This window comes from Aricia agestis, chromosome 13 (genome assembly GCF_905147365.1).
Source record: "Aricia agestis chromosome 13, ilAriAges1.1, whole genome shotgun sequence".
NCBI classification, from domain to species: domain Eukaryota; kingdom Metazoa; phylum Arthropoda; class Insecta; order Lepidoptera; family Lycaenidae; genus Aricia; species Aricia agestis.
This window is the reverse complement of record NC_056418.1, coordinates 11,613,954-11,635,897: the sequence shown is the minus strand read 5'-3', so window position 1 is coordinate 11,635,897 and position 21,944 is coordinate 11,613,954. Positions and strand designations below refer to the sequence as shown.

Below are 21,944 nucleotides of genomic sequence, written 5' to 3'. Positions count from 1 at the left end.
AGCATATCCGTAAGAGTTTTTATTACAAAGGACATATATGAAGATGAAGACTTACGATTCTCACATGAGCAAAAAGACTCAATGGCACATTCGAAACAAACAACAATTACCTCGCCTTACGGCACAATTTGGACTGCGAGCCGTGTCGCCTGAGGAATTCGCTGGGATCGAATCCAGCGAAGCCGGTGGGCTCAGCGGAGACGAATATAGCGGAGTTCACGCGCGGTCGATTACACCGCGCCAGCAAATGCTCCTCGCACTCTAGGCTCTGCGTGTGTGTGTGCGACCAACGCATGTGCTGAAAACGATAGATGTGTGTAATAGGTTTTTTTTATGATATAGAGCATTTACGCCGGTTTTCTGTGAGCCCGTGGTATTTCTCCGGTCGTGCCGGCCTATTCATGCCGAAGCATGGCTCTACCACGTAAAACTTCGACAATTCAAAAATTGTTGAAATATCCAATGAGAATACATTATTGTCAAGCAATGAAAAAGTCAAAATAAGGGTACAATTTCGATATCTCATGAATATGATTCAGAGGCGCTAAGTAAGGTGCTTAGGATTTTTCACTCCGTCGTTGTTGAAACTTCGAAATAAAATTTTACTTATAATGAATCTCGTCCGATCCCGAAATTAGTCCGGTTAACGAATGACTCAAAAGCGGGAACTTAAGCGACTTCTGCTGGAACTTATTCAGGGTGATCAGGGACAAATCATACTAAAAGTCCTGACATCTAGGAGGTGAGCCGGAGGGAGGGGAGGGCGACAAAGGCAATTTTTTTTGGTTTTTTGTCAATAACTTAAAAACTATGTGTTGTAGCAAAAAATATTCTATGACGACATTAAAGCTTATTAAATTCTCTATAAATTAGATTCTATACACTTTTTCCAAATTCTCATCCGTTTTCGAACCAATCGCTCAGAAAAAGTGAAAATTAAGAAAAGCTTTATTTTTTAATATTCCTTTCTATTTCTGTTTGAATAATAGCTTTATCGCTACTTTGCTTCGTTCAGTAAGTGAGAGGGCCTCACTCACCGAACCCTACATCCCTCATCCCCTCACCCATCGCCTCATCACACCCCTTAAAGTGGCAACGTCTGCAGCACCAGGAGTGCTACAGGTGACTCCTGGTGCTGCAGACGTCGCATATGCATTATAGTAACCATTTAACATCAGGTAGACCATACTCTTGTTTGCCAGCTTAGTTATTTGTATGAAAAAACATCATGAATCATCGGGAATGAGCTGACCCCTCAAGAGTGAGGGTGGAAAAATGAAGGAAATGTTTTGACTCCAAGAACAATAGACGACTTACCAGCATCTGAGGCTTTACTAAGAACAATATTTGGTCGCTGCAAACAGAATTAGAAAGGAATACCTACATATTGAAAATAAAGTTTTTTTTAATTTTTATTTTTCCTGAGCGTGTAGTTCGAAAACGAATGAGAATTTGGAAAAAGTGTATAGAATCTAATTTATAGAGAATTTAATAAGCTTTAATGTCGTCATAGAATATTTTTTGCTACAACGAATATTTTTTTAGTTATTTACGAAAAACCAAAACTTGAGATCTTTGTCGCCCTCTCCTCCCTCCGGCTCACCTCCTAGACGTCAGGACTTTTAGTATGTTTTGTCCTTTTAACCATCCTGAATAAGTTTCTGCAGAAATTGCTTAGGTTCCCGCTCACTCATTCTACAACTACTTTGTTGACTGAGTTTTCTGACTTTTACATTGCTTGAAGATAGTATCATCCAGATAAAATATCTAAATAGCTTAAAACGTCAAGCCACTTTAGATCCATTTAAGTTGAAGTTAGTCTCTTGATAAATTGTTTCACTTTAATAAAAAGTGTAACTTTCGGTGTATAAAAGAATCTAGAATGTTTTCACAATGACTGAATTTCAATATCTAAAATTTACAAATATTTCGTAAACGACATAGAAAATACACACAAAATAATATTTAAGCGCAATTTAGTATTAAAAACAATCATTAACAAAAAGTTTTATTCCAAATTTTCTATTAAACTCGTGTAATACTATGGTAATAATTTAGCACATATTTCAGAATATTTCGTTAGCCTTTCACTTGATTATTTAAATTACTGTTATGCACGCCACTGCAACTGGTGTAATTTATTTATGAAAATTGTTGGATATTAAATAAACAATTTTATCGCGTGAAATGTCATGACTTTGTTGCTCTTTTTCATAACTTTAAACCTTTCCTTTTTAGCCTTACCGTTAGTTGAAGAGACAGAATGCAATTTTTCATTTTAATGTGTCTCGGTGTCTGTAAGTATTCAGGATTATTTTTATTTGTTATTAATTATTTATTTGTTGTAAAAATATTTTTGTGAAATATATCATTTTCTCAAAACTATTATTTTGATTTACATTTCGTAAGACTAAAATATCCAATATTCTTTTTAAAGGTGCTTGTTCGTTTGGGGCAATAATGATAATAATTTTAGGAGGTTCAATTTTGATTATCTGTTACCCGTACAGATTTAAAAGAAAACCAACTTTCTGCAATCAACAGAAAGTCTGGTTTTGAGTAAACTATAAAATTTTCCTTAGAATATGATCCTAGCACGCAATTCGTGATTTAGCAGGCCAAATGTTGCTTGCTTGTAGCAAAAATTTGATGGTATCAGGACTTTCAAACGCTTTTCTAATTAAATTACTTGCTTCATGTTCTACGCTTTCATTTGTTAACGTTCTGCGTTTATTTTTAGAGCTAGGTTACATAATTCTTAATTAACCGTCTACCGTCTAAAAACTAGGCATTTGCATCCATAGTGGATGATTTATACAGTATTTTCAGAGCGAAGTTACCACTCCTCAAATACTGTAGTGCCTGGGACAAGATTTAAATGTCCGTATGGTTGCCCAAGTACATACGACATTCTCGCAGCATAGTCGGCCTAGTCCAGAGGAAAGAACTAGTCAATACGTCTGGGACCAACCATGTGCGGATTTCCTCACGGTGTTTTCCTTCACCGTACGAGCGTCCGTATTATGTACTTGAGATCAGAAAATATCTCATTCGTTCACGCTTCCACCCGGGATCGAACCTGCACCCTCTACGAGTGCGAACCGAAGGTCACGAGTCACGAGGACGGTAGAGGCCATGGACGCGCTCTACCGTCTAGCGAGTTACATAAATGGTAGATTTTCATTAGTGGTTTTGATAAAGAGCCGGAAACGGTACAAACTTAAAAGTTTGCGCATTTATAAAGTTTTTTTTTCGTATTCGCTAAACATAAGATTTTTTTTTTCAGAATACAATCATAATTTTGAAACACGAATAATAATGTCGAAGTTAGAACCATTTCTACGCGGACACACAAAAAATATTTCGAAAAACTTCAAAAAACATCCAGTCCAGTAAATCAACTGCATTGTGATTCTTAAAAAGGTTTTGCTTGTTGCATCAACTTTAGAACAATGAAATCGGAAATTCAACAATGGAAACAGTGAAAAGCGGTGAAAGAGGCGAGTGCCGTTCTCGATTTAAAAAAGAGCGACAAATAATGTTGAAAATTGCTTCAAGTCGTCAACAGAGAAGTTTTGTGTTATGAACTTTTATTTCACTGTTGATGTTAAGTTGGTAACAATAATTGTGTTCAAAGAAAGGGAATTTTTTGTTGAGTTTTCAATTTGTTCTTTGTTGTAGAGTGAATGTTATTAAACGAGCTTACATAAATTTTTATTGTTAGCTTGAGTTAATAAAAGTAATAAAATATAAGTTCTTGCTTTGAAACTATGTAAATTAGTATAATGCCTGTGTGAACTATGAAGTTAAAATGATAAATAGCCGTGTACTGATCAAGTGAGCAGCCTTGCGAGGCTGCCTCTTGAGGGCAAATCCTCGATCGGTCAAGACGTGCCTCGCAGATCAACGTTCACGCTGTCTCGCCCTAGCGTGCCGCAGCCCGAGCCTCGCGAGGCTGCTCGCTTGGTCAGTACACGGCTATTGATGAAACATAGTGGGTGACGTCCACACGTCAATAATTACGGACGGTAGAGTTGTTTGGTCGTTTTAATTAAGATAATTTGGACAGTAAAGTCGTTACAAACGCAAGGACCATGCCGTACAGCAACAAATCGCTTAAATAAAATCAGAATAGTAAATTTTGTTAGTTTGCCACGGCCGTGTGCATTCATCCCACTGACTCAGATCTTACTTATCTTTGTAAAATTATGTTAATTTTTTCCAGTATTATTTAAACATCACCCATGCCAATAAAAAAAATTAATCGAAAGCGATTTACATGCGTCAAAATGTTATTTTAAATATAACACGTGTCGAAAAAACGAATCGTAGAGGCTTTCGCATTTCGATGTATTTCAATTTATTACATGAATTAAAATGAATGTTACCAAGCCACTGTGGTTTTTGAATTATGCCTTCTTGTTGAACGTTAAATTTGTAGGTGACGTTGGTAATTTTACTATCATCACCATAATATTTTCTAATTAAATACCGTATGTAATTATTGCTGTAATAGCTACCAAAATAAGCTGAGCTAAACGAATAAACTAAACCATCAATTATTAGATATCAAACAGTATTTTTTTTAATTATATTACCAAAAAAAAAAACAAAATAACGATAGTCCCAATGCATTCAATGGCGGATTTCCATTTTTAGACAACATTCACTATACATAAACGAAATCTATTAATCACAGTACAGTATTTAATGTGTTTTTTATTTCATATTATTATTTTGAAAGTAAAAAGGCACATGATCATGAAACGTTAATGGATCACCAATTCAAGTGTTCGTGGTATCCCCTCGTTAAAATTTCATGCACTATAGTAGGAAGTCATTACTAACAGTGGATACAGTTCGATGAATAAATAAACGCGAGGAATCATTATTTCATTATTTACTCGTAATTGAAGAATGAACTAGTTATTGAGTATACATTTTATTTACATTCAATATACAGATGAATATTTCTTTTTTTTTTATGAAATAAGGGGGAAAACGAGCAAACGGGTCACCTGATGGAAAGCAACTTCCGTCGCCCATGGACACTCGCAGCATCAGAAGAGCTGCAGCTGCGTTGCCGGCCTTTTAAGAGGGAATAGGGTAATAGGGATGGGAAGGGAATAGGTTAGGGGATTGGACCTCCGGTAAACTCACTCACTTGGTGAAACACAGCGCAAGCGCTGATTCACGCCGGTTTTCTGTGAGAACGTGGTATATCTCCGGTCGAGCCAGCCCATTCATACCAAAGCATGGCTCTCCCGTGTATTTTTACGACTTTAGACACTGCAGAATGAATAATTATACTTTTTAACGATGAAAAGGGAACAAAAAAGATGCATATCTTTTTCTGTATTAATGAATACATAATTATATCTGAATAAGTACATAAAATGTATGTAATACAAAAAAAAACCAATGAAAAAACTTTTTGTCACTATAATATATACGAAAGATACACAAAAACTTTTTCAATAATAGTATTTTAAAAATATATAACCGACTTCAAAATTGTACGTAATTAAGAATTCAAATTCTCTATCTCAAAAACGACTAAACCGATTTTGATGAAACTTGCAGTATTCCCTAAGTTGAACAGTACCTAGTACAACAAAAAAAATCACTTAAATCGGACTTGTAGTTTCGGAGATATGCGAACACAAACATAAAAACATACATACACTTTGAAATTTGGCACATTTGTTCAGACGCTGATATAACATATTATAAGAAAACTGGGCAGTTTTTGAAATATAACATACATACGCGTCAAATTGATAACCTCCTTTTTTGAAGTCGGTTAGAAATATTTTAATGGAATAATATTGAGCAGACGAGCTTGATCTAATTTATATTAAAATAAATTAGTTAAAATCCGTCAGGTACAGTAGATTTTTTACAATTCACACATTATAATAAAGAAAAGTTAAAAATATTTACAAAATTGACTTTGGTGGAATATAAAAAAATTGTGTTTAGCCTGTTAACCCAAAGCGGTAACACGTTACTGTGTGTTAGTTCAAACCAAAAGTGCGTAGGCGTTTCGCCTGTGCTCGAGCGTGCGTGTGTAAGGTGCATAAGACTGTCTTCACATCCAGGCAGTAGCCCAAACTGCGCTTATACAATGCGACATAATTCTCCTTGTCTCGCGTAAGAGCCCCGCAGACTGCAGACTTTTAGTCGGCCGATTGTTTGATGATTGATCGAAAGCTTAATGAGTACGAAGATTTATGAAGGTTAAACGATTTGTATCGGCCGATAAAATGTAACTTGTGAAACCTTCGATCAAATATTTCTGAATATTTTGATCGAAGACTGAAACCCCAATTTGGTCAAACTATCGGCCGACTAAAAGTCGGTAGTCTGCGGGCTACCTAAGTCTCTAGTCTGTGAGGGCCCGCAGACTACAGACTTTAAGTCGGCCGATAGTTTGACCAAGTTGGAATTGCATTATTATCGCGGCCGATACAAATCATTTAGTGAGCGCACCTTCATACATCTTCGTACTGATTAAGCTTTCGATCAAACTATCGGCCGACTAAAAGTCTGCAGTCTGCGGGGGCTCTTAAATATCACTCTTCAATATGACATAATCATCGGCCGTTCCCAATATTTGATCTATCTCTGGTTTTGCCCTACTAGAGATAGGAATAGCTCACATTAGACATTAGAGCCATATATTTTATGTCAATTCAATGTTAGCTGCGATCAGTTGTATGTCAAACCAGAGATAGATTGAATATTGGGAACGGCCGTAAGCCAAGTGGCCATCTTTAAATAGCCAGAGAAATTGATTCAAATAGATGGCGGACCTTTTTATTTTGACGGGTTACATCAAATATAAGTATGGTGTATTTAATAGGCTGGAATCGACCCGACCACATTACGTACGTCCGCCATCTTTGAACCTTCGATTTAGGCGACGGCGCAGCTTGGCTTAAGGCAAGGAGCGGGATATGTCGCACATATCTAAGCGCAGTTATGCTTCGGGCTTCGCAGTTGCGCGCGTAAGGGTCAATTTATACTAGCGCAAAGTCGAAGCGCATCGAAGCGAATTAATAAAACTGAACATTACAAATTCAACCTTAACTCCAAAGCGTTAACGCACTCTTTTACTTCTAAAAATTTAAAAAGTCGCGCGCATTCGCGCGAATTCGCGTGAATGCACCCGACCAACGCTGATTGGCCTTGCAGAAGTATTGTTTGCGTTACGCTCTGGAGCTAAGGTTGAATTTTCTATGTTGAGTTTTTGGGAATTCTCTTCGCTTCGCTTCGACTCTGCGCTATTATAAATTGACCCTAAAACGACGCACCACCAAATGCTGCGCCTAATTTAGTGTCACCAAATGGTGTTCTGCGTCTGCCCTAATGTGAAGGAGCCCATGACCACCGGATTCGGAACACACTAGTAAGCGTGCTACTGCTTACTTGGTCACACTGGCACTGGCAGGGGCATGCCCGCGGCTTAGCGCGGGCAGGGCTCCGCTAGCTGCTCTGGTTGGCTTCGTCCGGGGCCGCGTGTAATAGGGCAAACTGACAGCCGCAGTCCCGGGCGCTTCGCCGCGGGTATAGGAAGCAACGGTCCAGGAGGCAGCAGACGTCCTGTATTATAGTCAAATGAGTACGAGGCCATATTGATTCGTTGCGTTGCCGCAGCGCCAACTACGTTTTACAAACGTAATTTGCCACATTGATGTGTTGCGGTGTTTTGAGGGGGTGGATTGCGCTATGCACTGTTAATGCATTTTATTGTGTTGTCGAGCGTCACAGCAACGCAGTGTTATTCCGTTCCGACAACCAAGCAACGAAGCAATGTGGCCTCGCTGTAAGCCAATGGGTCGCGGTGGAAAACATTATACCATTACACAAATAATAATAATTTAGGCCGTTTCTGGCGTGATATTATGCCAATTCTATGTAAGACATAAGCAGACGAGATGTTCGCTTTGTCAGATGATTCGCGTCATGAAGTTTTTAAGACAAAAATGGGCGGCAATATAAAATATGAAAGTGTAGTGCGCATTTTTTAGAAATGTCAAAAGACAGTCAAATGTCAAAGAGAAAGTTCATCATTGTAAGCTAGCTATTCTTATTATGAATTTTGCCGGAAGGGAAATGAAATTTTGGACAAATTCAATCATTGAGATACTTACATCTATACATTCAATCAAAATGTTTTTGGCGGAAACGTAAACACAACGCGTTGGTGATAATGGGGGTATTTGGTAACATAATACAATTATTAAAGCGCCTTCTTCCTGTCATTTAATAAGCGGATTATTTACACTGTGTTAGCTGGTGTATAACGATATTATGATTATTAAAGGTAGCCTTTCGAAGCGAGCGTATAGCGCGACACCACTGACGCTTATAGAGTATAGACTATAAGCGTCAGTGACGCCGCGACAATGAAAATTGTATGGTTTGGAGTGGTTTGGAGTCGAGCACCAACATTAACGCGTCTGTACTCTGTGACGTCACTTATCTACGCCAAATCATACTTTTTTACAGTCGCGGCGTCACTGACGCTATAGACGCTCGCTTCGAAAAGCTACCTTAAGGTGGCATCAACTTTTGCACATTGCACATCGCAAAATTGCATATAAAATACATAGAAGAACTGAAAAGATATTTCGGCTCGTCCTTCTGTCTTAATAATAATAAATAATACCTAATTATAAGTACTATGCTACGAATAATAATAGTTTTTAGTATTCGTAGGTACTATGATAATATTATGTAATGATTAGAATGCCAATAAAACGTACAAAAAAAAGTTATAATAAATATACTTTAGCCCATCGATCGTGGAATAACGAGACACAATAGCTTATCTATTGTTATCGCGGCCGGATGCGGCCGCTTAGGTCTTCATGAATTAGGGTGTGTAATGTGTATGTGTCCTTTGTTACATAGAGTTTACTGTAAAAGAAGCAGCGCTGAAAGAGTTACACTGTACATAATCTACCATTGCCCTGCACATAAATTAAAAAAACAAAATTAATAAGGATCCCAGATTTAGAGCATTTACAGGCAATTAATGTTGAAAGCTTCAATATTTTATTAACATAATGAAAGGATGGCGTGATGCACAATTGTCATACCGCCGAAACTAGGACGCGCTCCAGTTATGTTTTTATGATCACTATTTTTGTCGTTCCTTAATCAATAATCGAGATTCGAAAGGCTACATTCATAATTGAAGGTTTTATCGACACGTGTGATTTGTTTGGTTGTACTACAGAATACGTATAATAGGTTGTACTAACAATTTTGTGTTGGTCAAAATTTCACCACATTTTTTATGGTGGTGAAATTTTTACCGTATTTTTATACACATTTAGTTGATGCGGGCCTTCAAGGCAAATCAATTAGACTTCATAGTAGACACCTGCATTTGTCTATGATCAACCAACAAATTAGGTTTTTATAAAAACCTAATTTTTAATAGCAACTGAAAAAATTATAGTTGGTATTAATAATTTCGTTTCGATAAATTGCAGGATTTACCAAAAATGTGTTTTTATTTTATGTTTATACAAATAATAATATGGATTTACAAAACTTTAATCAGAATTTCGAGCAGTAAAATAAAATCACAAAGAGTAAATCGCAAATGTAACAAAATAAAAATTGGATGTTACAAATAAATTCTCTTGTTACACGAGAAATCTTCGGATAAAACAGTTCGCATTTGACAAAATCAATCACAGATATGAGTTTCGATTTGCCGCGCGATCCTCAGCTGACATCCACTTTCGAGTCAGTAAAGGACATGTCACATCGCCAGCGAACCATAAGCCACAGTATAATTTAAATTCACTAGACCAAGGGTCACCAATTAGTTTCGCTCGGGGTCCGTTTTAAGACATGAAATGACCTTCGCGGTCCACACATTTTATATTAATTAAAAAAATTATTAAACAAAGGTAATTACAGATATTACAAAACTATTTTTTAGATATCAATGAGAAAAGTAAGCATTTTTTGTAGCTAATTATCGCTCTGAAGTTTGGAGTGAAATATTGGTGCAACTGCAAGCTATAGATTAAATCCTGGAGATGTTGAAGTCCTAAGATTAGTCCTAAGAAGAATAAAGAAGATCATCTTCAAACATGCTTAGTCCGCACACAATGGGTCGGCGGTCCGCCATTTGGTGACCCCTGCACTAGACCATTACTAATTTTCGTCAATAAAAAATAATATGAAGTACACCATTCAAGTTGTCATTGTTTTGACAAGATGTTTCTGTTGGAGTTCTTAAGAGGATAGGTCTGCGTCTATTATAATTTAGCACGGGCGTAGCGAGTCTTATTTATCCACTGTGTGGGATCCGATCTCTCGCAGAATACGAAACGATATGATTATCGATGCTAAAAAAAATACCACTTTTTCAAAGTAAGACCGCCCGAACCGAACACAAGCATGCCTAAGCACTAAGTGAGATTTAAGTGCCTCTTGTGTATGCTTGTGTTCTGACTTTGGAGTTTGGAGAACTTTATTTTTTTATTTGAATTTCTAGAACATGGCTAAGCTACACTACCGCATAACATTGTGGCGAAGCTCTTCAACACAGCTCGACGCGAAATATGACGTGTTAAATCACAAATAGCTGATTCCAACAGGCGTTTACACGTAGTGTTTCCAACAAATTCCATAACACGTGATAATATGATCCCACGTCCCGTGGGTTCGTGTAACGTGTTTGACAAGTTCCAGAGCCCCGGGACGATCAAACGTGAAGTTTTGATATTTCCAACGCGGAATTGGACATTGGAGGAATTCTTCACCTTTATATTTGGCACGTGATATCCCTTTATTACATCTTTGTGAATTTTTTTCGTGTGTAATACCTTTAAGGTACGTTTTTATTCTACAGTGTGTAACAAAAATAAGTGATAATACTCTAGGGTCCACTTATTTTTGTTACACCCTGTATAATCTCTATAATCATGTTTATGCTTTGTTCGGACTATTTAGTAGATGGTTTATGTGAAGTTTGCACATAGATTACAGTAACTAGTTAGTTGTGGTGTGGTTGTGGTCGTGGTACACGTGGAACAGCCCTTAGGCTAACATTTAGTTATCAACAAACTTCTAAATACAACTTTTATCATTGATTTTAACATAATACTAGCTATTTGACCGAGCTTTGCTCGGTATTCGATAAAACACGAATAAAATGACATTTTCTAAAAATGATTCCTAGCTAGATCGATTTATCGCCCCCGAAACCTCCTATATACAAAATTTCATGAATATCGTTGGAGCCGATTCCGAGATTTCAATTATATATTTATATATGTACAAGAGTTGCTCGTTTAAAGATTTAAGATAAGATTTAACACGAATTTGAATTTAATGTAATACAAAACGAAAATATTGATTTATTCTTAATCAATATTAGAAACAGATAATAGGAATCAGCAGCTAAGTGGAAACTAATGTTGTATCCAATAATGTAACAACATTCGTGCTTGAACAATCGAACTAATTTTATCTCTGTATTGAGCTGAGCACAATAGCAGTGAACATCTGTAGTTAATAGGAATTCGGTAGCAGTGATGTTAAATGTTATGAGAACTATTATTAATAATGTTATATTATGTTTTTGATACAATAATAGTTCTGGTAGTAATCGTATTTGATAATAATAGGTATAACTCATTGTATTTTCATTTAAACAAGAATATAACTGACCGAATCAATATAAAATTATTATTTAATATTTTGTTGCAAAATACATGACATTTAATTAAGAGGATACAGCAGCGGCTAGAGAAATGAAAAAAAAGTACGTGTAATATCTATACTCGTAGCTGTCTCCCTTACCTCAAGCGTATACCGCAGAACGCGATAGGACAACTGCAGAAAATCCAGAAAATCAACGATTCGTTGTCCCCTGATTCCTTCTCCAAAATTTAACCGATTTAAGTACTTTTTTCATTAAAGATTAAAAAAAGGCTTGAGCTGTGTTCCTATGTTTTGCTTTTTTTTATATAATCTAGCCAAATCTGTTTTCTGGAAGTTTCAACACAGTGGAAAATCTCGCCATTTTTTTGGGTTTTTGAACGTTCATATCTTATTTAATAATTAAATTATAAAAAAAATAAAACATAGGGACATTGTATTAGTGGCCGTAGATATTCAGGAAAAAAATTATAACTCTACTAGCATTATCCAGGGAGGAAACAGGGGACAACGTTTGTATGGAAAAAAGGGCGGTGTGGAATCCTCTTATTGTTGATAACACGGTAATATTTTATTTAAAGTTTGATTTAGTTTATTGTAATGCTGGCTAGCTAAATTTTATATTCAAACGCCTAAAACACCCATTTTAAAACATGTGAAGAAGAAGACTTTAACGTGGGAGAACCATGCACGAATGGGCCGACTCGATCGGAGAAATACCACGTTCTCACAGAAAATCTGTGTGAAACTGCAGCGCTAGCGCTGTGTTTCGCCGAGTGAGTGAGTTTACCGGAGGCCCAATCCCCTACCCTATTCTCTTCCCTTCCTTACCCTCCCTTATTACCCTATTCCCTCTTAAAAGGCCGGCAACGCACCTGCAGCTCTTCTGATGCTGCGAGTGTCCATGGGCGACGGAAGTTGCTTTCTATCAGGTGACCTGTTTGCTTGTACTTCGAAAACTATAACCTGTGTCCTTGTACTTCGAAAACTATAACATGTTAGTAATAATAATATTTACTTCTTGTATTCGTTTTAAACCACACCAGTTTTCACTTCAAAACCATAATGATGTAAAAGGAACATCTAACAGGATATGTTCAAAACAATTTACAGGTGCATTCCGCTTGGAACACATCCAACTACCGTCAAATTCAATTTTAAATGGAATTGCAATGTCTTTGTTTATGCCGAAACCGATCGAGATTACGAGCTCTGAAATAGCGAGCGAGAATAGACACGTCGCTCATGACTCTATGTAGAATTACATCGGCCATTTTGATAGAAAGCTACGCAATATACCATCGAAGAATCAATATTCAGAGGCAGTTGACGGGCCCACGTCATTTGGTCGGATCATGTAATTTTTTTTTATGAAATAAGGGGGTTTGCAAACGAGCAAACGGGTCACCTGATGGAAAGCAACTTCCGTCGCCCATGGACACTCGCAGCATCAGAAGAGTTGCAGGTGCGTTGCCGGCCTTTTAAGAGGGAATAGGGTACTAGGGGAGGGTAGGGATGGGAAGGGAAGGGAATAGAGGAGGGTAGGGAATAGGGTAGGGGATTGGGCCTCCGGTAAACTCACTCACTCGGCGAAACACAGCGCAAGCGCTGTTTCACGCCGGTTTTCTGTGAGAACGTGGTATTTCTCCGGTCGAGCCGGCCCATTCATGCCGAAGCATGGCTCTCCCACGTATATTTAATCTTTATAAAGGTTAAAGTCAATCTAAAAACATTGAATAAACAGAAAGATGAAAGATAACTAATCGCGTTTCTGATTGATTCACGATTTAACGATTCGACTGATTTACATAAAGCGATTCGACGGTCATCAGCGTTATTCCATTGTACTAACAAAATGCAAATCGCTTGTTCTATTTCAAAATCAAACAAGCGCAATACTTCAGGCATAATTTTATGAAACCGGCAATCGAAAATCAAAATTTTTGAGAATATATTTAATTTACGAGTACACTATTCTTAAGACATTTTTTTAAAAGCGCCTATACTATCCCACTGTTGGGAAAAAGCCACCCCCAAGGTTTTCCATCTGTCTCGTTCTATTTTTATTGTTTATTTTCTATAATCATTTTCATCAATTTTAAAAATAATCAAAAAAAAAGAGAATATTATATATAGACAAATGGAGAATATGGCTACGTTTTTTTGGTCACGTTATGTTAAGTCAGTGAGCTAAGCATTATTCTCATTCGACTGCCATGTGCCATATGAATCCCTGATTAAAATCTTTCAATTTTAAACGCGTTACAACCTTAAACCCTTCGTATTATTTTAGCTAAATCATAACTTATAATATATTCCGTTACTTAAAAATTCAAAGATTAAACAGAGCTTTAGCGTATTCAAAGAGGTTTCATCTCGAATGTAGCATTAAAAGCCACTAATGGGCTCCACTGGGAACGGATTCCAGGTGATAAAATATCGAAAACATATCCTTTTATGTCGCATGAAAGCTTATGTAAGAGTATTGGATTGCATAAAGGAAATAATAATATGTCGTTTAATGATATGCATACTCGAGCTCCAAGGAATCGGGGGTTGAGAAATGAAGAGTAGAGACAGAAAAAGAGTGAGAAGAGAAAAGAGCGGATCTCGAATAAAAAAACTCACACGAAATTCTTTACAACAACATATACAAAATAAGAGTGATGTTATAATAATAAATTAATTATTAATATTATCAGACACAACTTGACTTAGTACTCTCAGTACGATGAGCAATACTAATCGCATTAAGTTAATGTTCAATATTTATGCATCGAGAAAATCCGTTGGATAAATAAAGTTTAGTTCATAGTCTTGATGAATTTATTTCTTATGCAGGTGTTTAGTGAAAATCGTACGCTTTACGTAGTTAGAAAATAAATTTTATTTTTACTAACACATCTAAATAATGAACTATGTCAAGTATCATAACTATGGTTAAACTGAGAAATGCATACACATTATAGGATTTGGGTCTAGTACAATACAATGTAAAAAATTTAAGCGTAGTTGATCTATTCAACCACTTCAAAAAAATTCAAAACCGCAGTCAACTTTGTACACTTTCGAATAACAAAAGCTAAATTTCTTTGAAATCTTATCAAATTCGAATGCTCATTTTATGTGACGTTTTATGTCTGACCAATCATGTGTTACGACTTACGATCGAGATTCGAGATGGGACTTCTCGTTATACCATACCACAATACAAATGTATACAGTAGCTTAACCATGTTTTTTTATCTTTATTGGAAAAAAAGGGAATTTAATCTACAAAGATTATGTCATTCCCATAGGTACATACAAATATTAGAAAATATATGAAATTAGATTAACTACTAAGTACTAACTTTTAAGTAACATTAATTCTGCGTTTTATATTTAATTCTACTAGTTTGTATAGCATTTTCGCTTCATCAGACATAGGTGAAGCCAAAATGCTATTACAAACACCGGTTTCATATAAATCAATGCCGTGAACAGAGCAAAAGATACTCCTCTCGGCCTCGCTCCGAACACATTCCACCAACACATGATAAACATCCTCAATTTTGTCACAATCGTTGCAATTTCGGTTATTTACTCTTCTCATCAAAAACGCGAAACAGTTTAGTGGGATGTGTCCGGAACGAAGCCTCAGAGCAGTCACTATAGTATTTCTTGAAAAATTAGACATCGCGAACCAGGCAGACGGACGTAGGTTAGGTTGTAAGGTTTTATACCATATTCCTTTAGATTGCGAGCGCTCATCGAAGTATTCCTTCCAGATTCTTAAACATTTTTGTTTGACTGAAAATAATGCATCAGCGTAGCAGGGAAGCTAAGGTTTTATTGCACCATCGAATGTTGCTTCTCTGGCGAGACGGTCTACGGTTTCATTACCCGTCAGCCCTACATGTGAAGGTATCCACTGCAGCACTACTCGATATCCCTGAGCAGAAAGGCTAAGTAAAGTGTCAATCGTGTTGTAGGCTATCGGTGTTCCTCGACCGTTCGAGGTACACCGAGCCACATTTTGAAGCGCACTTTTGGAGTCAGTGAATACTACAAAGTTGCCCGGTTTGAAGCAAGAAATGTACGTGATAGCCTCTAAAATAGCAATCAGTTCTAAAGACATTATTGATATTAGTTCTGTTTCAACCCGTAATTTAATTGAGATGTCTAGTAAATAATCCACTCTAAACAACACTTAATAACATTCTTACATTTTGTCCCTATAGGTAGTCCTTTTAAAAATATAATTTCTTTTATTCGGGCTATAAGCTCTTCAACATTAACGGACTTATTTGATGGAACTTTTTGCTCCTTCTCCTCTTCTAACTTCGAGTCTGTGACTGGAGTTTCTTCTATAAACGAGGTTTGGACTTTTGGAGTAGAACTGAGACGAGAACGTTCTTTATCGTTTCAGGAGATATTTCGTTTCTGCGCAACATTTTTTATCACCGCTCGTAAATAATTAAAAGTCGAAGTATCAGACTCATTTTCTAAATCGATTGCAACAGTCGAGTTGTTGTCTGATATGTTGGAAGTTTACTGTATTATCGGAGGATCGGGGGCGGGGCTAGAAGGGGGAACATAAATAGTTAAGGCTTTTCTATAAGTGCAATTAAACTCCATCATAATTTCTCGCAACCTTTTTTCTTTTATAAATACAGGGCATTGTAATTTGTGCAAAGCCATATGGTTTCCGAAACAGTTAACGCACTTGTAGTTTGTCGTTTCGCAGTTACTATGGCCATCCCCGCATTTCGGGCACACAATTTTATTATTGGGACATTTTCTTAAAGTATGACCATACCTCCAACACTTTGAGCACTGCGAGACGGGGAAGATATAGGGATTAACTCTTATACGTAGACCATCGACATATACGTATTGAGGAATAAATGTACCTTTAAAACATACTCGTACCGCCTCACCTAGTATCCATCCCTCACCTTCTCTGTTGCGCTTTTGTAGCCGACGAACTGACATTATTTTCGCTAGTTCATTACATGAAATGGATTCTTCCTCAGACAGATCGGAGTCCACATCCTTTATTACACCATATGAAAAGTTCCTTTCCATAGCCCTCGTCATTCTCCATCCTTTATCTAAAAATTCTTGACAATTTTCAATTTTCTGTGTGCTAAGTTCACTTCCGATGTCTAAACGAATTTTAAAAGGGTTTAGGTACTTAACATTCTCTATATCGACAATATCGTACGATTTAAACAATTTGGCCAAAGAAAATTGTTTAGGCATTTTTTCGTTACAGGAAATATATAACTCGATCTTTTCTTTTAGCTGACTTTTAATTCTCTTCTCTTGTCTTTTAACTTCAGTCCTTTCCCCTTTCTCCTCCTCCATCCCTTCGCTATTATCATCCCTTCGTCTTTTGTCCCTCCTACAATCCTGGTACTCTTCTACTAAAGCTTTTACTGTTATCTCTTTGGAAAAAACTTCTTCTATGTCTGACGACATATTGTCCTGTTCACTCAATCCCGTCATATTTTTATCTTGAGAATGCGTATCGTCCATTTTTAACATAAACTTAAATCGCGCGAGCACTCGCAATAAGTACCGCAGCTCGGCGCGCGCGCCGGTGCGCCGGCGCACGCAACGTAAACACTTATTATTAAGATTCGCTCGATACAAGTACACACGACTACCCCGTATGAGTACCGCAACGAGACTTCCAACCATGTTTTTAAATCAATTTTATGTAACGTGTGTCTGTGCGTCTTCATTTTATGAAATCTCTCTCTCCGTCTTCTTAACAATAGCAGAAGCAGAATATGTATTGTGCGGTCCATATTATAGATAAGTAGTCAATATTGTACCTCACCATGCCTTGTAAAACTGCTACTTTCTTCACTACTTATCTAGATGTGGACCGCACAAGACGTATTCTGCTTTTGCTATTGTTAAAAATGGAGGAAGAGAAGAAAAAAGACTTGCTTTTTTATTACGTTACACGTCACGTCAACGTACCGTGCCACGTTACCGCACCGTTCCACGTTGACGACGTCGTGACGTGGAGATGTGGATAGGCCCTTATGCGCACGACGAATATTACGTCGTGAAAATGACGTTATCCAGTTACTTTAATTATTCCTACGTATGCGTGCGCCCGATTTGGACTAGTATAAAGATGATCTACTTTATATTATTTATACTGCGAAGACACAATACGATTTGAAAGTAGGACAACCTATCGTACATCTTTATTTTTCTAGAGATAGAAACACATTATCCGAAATTTCTGATCAGAAAAATTCGGAGGCCTGCCGGAACGCACTCTGTTCATACATTTTGTTGTAGACCCCGCATACTATCAGAATTCTGACGTGTCAAAATGTATGAGCGGGGAAATAAAGTATTTTTTTTTTCAATTTTGCATCAACATTTCCGCTTAGTGATTATACTATATAGTGACAATACTAAATTTTCGTCTTGATCCAATCGACGCCTATTACACTCGTACCTACGAAAACATAATGGAGAAAAAAATCCTTTGTCATTTCAATCATTTGAATCCCTGGGATGTAGAATAAATCGAATTAATATAAAGGCTACGAATATCGGTCCTGCGTTCCCAGTTTCTCAGGTTCTTTATCAGAAAGTTAATATACATTTTAAATACATTACCCCTACTGTCGACCGGGTCAAAAAGGTACATAAATTCAAAATGGTTTCAAATGTGAAGTTATTTAAAGTGTGTAATTTTCAAAAGCTAACCAATTAAATATTTAAAAAAAAAACACCGGGTTTGCCCTCGCTGAAGAGAAAAGAAGCAGTTGGTGCAAAAAATACATTTTCACCGTGCGTTAGTAAGAGAGAAGGTTACTGCTTCTTTATTTCCTCTTTTACGTCTTCTCTTTTAGGTCTCCTTCCGTCTTACGAATTTTCGAACAGGTCACATTTGATGAAATCCTTTTTGTAGGTCTGAAGGACAAGATATTATGTCAATCCGCTCAACAATATTTTCGTTGACTGTACAACATTCAACAAGTACGACAGTGGATGTACACTGTGAATCCTGTTCGTTCTTTCGTAAACTAAGATTGGGCTTGAATAATAAATATTATGGAGGTTTGTCGAAATGTTATGGGCACTTTGTGATTTACATTCATTGATAGTTCGTTTATATTTTCCTCCTAGATTTTCTCCCAACTTGGTTACGCAGAAATTCGTTTATCGAGTAAAGATGGTTCATGGTATATGTTTTCGCAATAAAAACACTGTTATTTCTTTACATGCACCTAATGTCTATGTCGCAGTCATTTGGTTCAATCTGCGATTTGATTGAATGACAGACGCATTCATTAGAAAACACCATTCAATTAAATGACTCGGCCGAACGTCGATTGAACAATCGTCACTGAACGTCCAACTAGTTAGCGGTTTGTAACATAGCCATTTAATGATAGCGGACATGAAATCAGTCAGGTAATTGAACGTATTTCATTTTTTCCCACTGCGGCGCTAGTAGGTACTAAAACAAATATGGCGTCAACAGCTCGCACACCTGTTAGTACTCTGTTGATATTTTGTCGATGAAATTTAATTTAAAATGCTTTATTTGTCAGTGTGGATTTAGTTACTACTACCCCGTCAACAACTTCTTAAAAAAAATTATAGCATCCCATTTAACGACTTCACTATGTGACTTTTAGTCGAAATGTTAAACGTCACAGTCTTCCTCTTGACGAGTTGTCCTTTAGTCATTGAATTGAATGGTGTCATTCAATCGAATCACAGATTGAACCAGATGACTGCCACATCTACATACCGATTACCGAATTACATCGAAATCGATAGAGCGGATTAGGCTAAAGAAGGCAACGGGTGTAGACACATAGACAGGCACTGTCATTTATAATATTTTTTTGTATAATAATTAATTACTATCCTTTTATACTAAATTCTGCTGTCATTATAATTATTATCAGAAAATGTCGTAGATGCAGTTCTCGATGTTTCTTCAGCCATAGTGACAGAATAAAAATATGTAGGGTATTAAAGTAATTAAATTCTTTATACATTAAGGTCATTTATCAAAAATCAAAATCAAAATTGTTTTATTTCTGAATAAAATAAATGTTTACAGAAAGTCCTACATGATGCCTACCACCGGTTCGGGAACTAGCCCGGCGAGAAGAACCGGCATAAGAAACTCGCACGGGGCCCACTTTTTTACCAAAAAAAGTGAGAAAAAAATTAATCTTTTAAAATAAAGTTTACAATTTTGTAACTAAATATTATATACAATATCCACATACATAATTGTAAGTCCTATAATAATGAAGAAGTAGCCTTGCAAGAAGCCATCCTACTCCCAAGGTGTGCCATCGTTTATGAAATCATTGACCTTATAATAGGCTTTGGCACACAAACGTTCTCTAACTACTTTTTTAAATTTATTAATGGAAAGATTTTGAACGTTTTCTGGGATTTTGTTGTAAAGGCGTATACATTGACCTTTAAAAGATTTACTGACTTTACTAAGTCTGATCACCGGCATATCTAGCTTGTGCTTATTTCTAGTATTCCTAGAGTGAATGTCACTTTTAACTTTAAATTTACTTATATTTTTTCTAACATATATTACATTATCCAAAATGTATTGAGAAGCAACAGTTAGAATACCAATTTCTTTAAATTTATCTCTCAGAGATTCTAAAGCAGACATTTTATAAATAGAACGTATGGCTTACTTCTGCAGCACAAATATTGTATTAATGATGTCTGCAGCGTTTCCCCATAAAAGGATTCCATATGACATCCTACTATGAAAATAACTAAAATATACTAATCGTGCCGTATCTTCGTCAGAAATTTTTCTAATTTTTCTGACTGCATATGCTGCAGAACTGAGCCTACCTGCAAGATTAACAATGTGAGGACCCCACTGTAATTTACTATCAAGTGTAATACTTAGGTATTACACTTGATAGTAAATTACAGTGTTGTCTACCAAATTCATCTTCTCATCATTTAGTACTACATTGGTTTGGACTTGCCTAACATTGGGCAAAGTAAACTTTATACATTTTGTTTTACTAGAATTTAAAAGTAAGTTATTAACATTAAACCAATGTACTATTTTTGAGAGAGCACTGTTTACCTGGTCGTAGTTCGACTGTTGTCGCTTCACTTTAAAAATAAGTGAAGTGTCATCAGCAAAAACCACTATCTCATTATTATTATCCTTAACTAGATAAGGTAAGTCATTTATATAGATGAGAAAAAGAAATGGGCCTAATATAGATCCCTGTGGGACACCTAATTATATTTTGGTTCCTTTGGACCTTTTACTATTTACCTCAACCCTTTGAGTCCTATTTTTAAGGTAAGAAGTCAAAGGGCTGAGAGCAGAGTCTTTAATTCCGTAGTGGCGCAATTTCCTGATCAATGTAGCATGCTCAACATAATCGAAGGCTTTGGAGAGATCGCAAAACACACCTAAGGCATCCTGCGACTCCTCCCAAGCCTCAAAAATACTGCAAAGAAGTCCTATACCAGCATCCGTTGTGAATCGAACCTTAGTAAATCCGTATTGATTATCATGTAATAAATTATTAGAATTAAAATGTACTAGTAATTGTTTTAAAATAATTTTTCAAATATTTTACTAAAGGTTGGTAGAATTGATATAGGCCTGAAATTCGTGGGATCCGATTTAGTTCCGGCTTTGAATAAAGGGAACAATCTTGCTATGCTTCATTAAGTCAGGAAAAATACCATTTTTATACAGTCATTAAAAATCATTGCTAAATGAGGAGCTACGATGTCAATTATTGATTTAATAATTTTCGTGGACATGCCCCAGAGATCAGCAGTATTTTTAATACTCAACAATTTAAAGGTATCAATAATATATCTGGGGTTAATTTCTCTAAACTTAAAATTGACATCACATTCCTTTACATTGTCTCTGAGTAGCTTTTCGGCAGCTTCAGACGAAGAATTTAAATTTTTTGTCGTTGAGACCGGAATGTCAGCAAAAAACTTTTCAAAGACCGTCGCAACTTCTTGATCATTAGTAATCTTTTTATTTTCAAAGTATAGTTCAAAATCAGAGCTACGATAGGTGACATTTCCAGTCTCACCCGCTATTACCTGCCATGTTGTTTTGATTTCAATTTCAAGCCAGTAACATTGAAATAGCACTCTAGACACTTATCATAGATAGCATCTTGGCACATTGGAACATAGTAATGTATTTGCATAAGGCTATAATAATATTACAGCTATTATGGCAC

General features: G+C 36.4%; 1 protein-coding gene across 2 annotated transcripts in view; it reads right to left on the bottom strand.

Annotated features, from left to right (window-relative positions):
- LOC121733053 (fibronectin type III domain-containing protein 5) overlaps window positions 1-21,944 on the bottom strand; it is a 171,328-nt gene that overhangs the window by 1,470 nt on the left and 147,914 nt on the right. For both annotated transcript variants that reach the window (XM_042123152.1, XM_042123153.1), the window contains exon 8: window positions 111-298. In XM_042123152.1, the coding sequence (XP_041979086.1) occupies window positions 111-298 (188 nt within the window). The remainder of the gene's footprint in view (window positions 1-110; window positions 299-21,944) is intronic.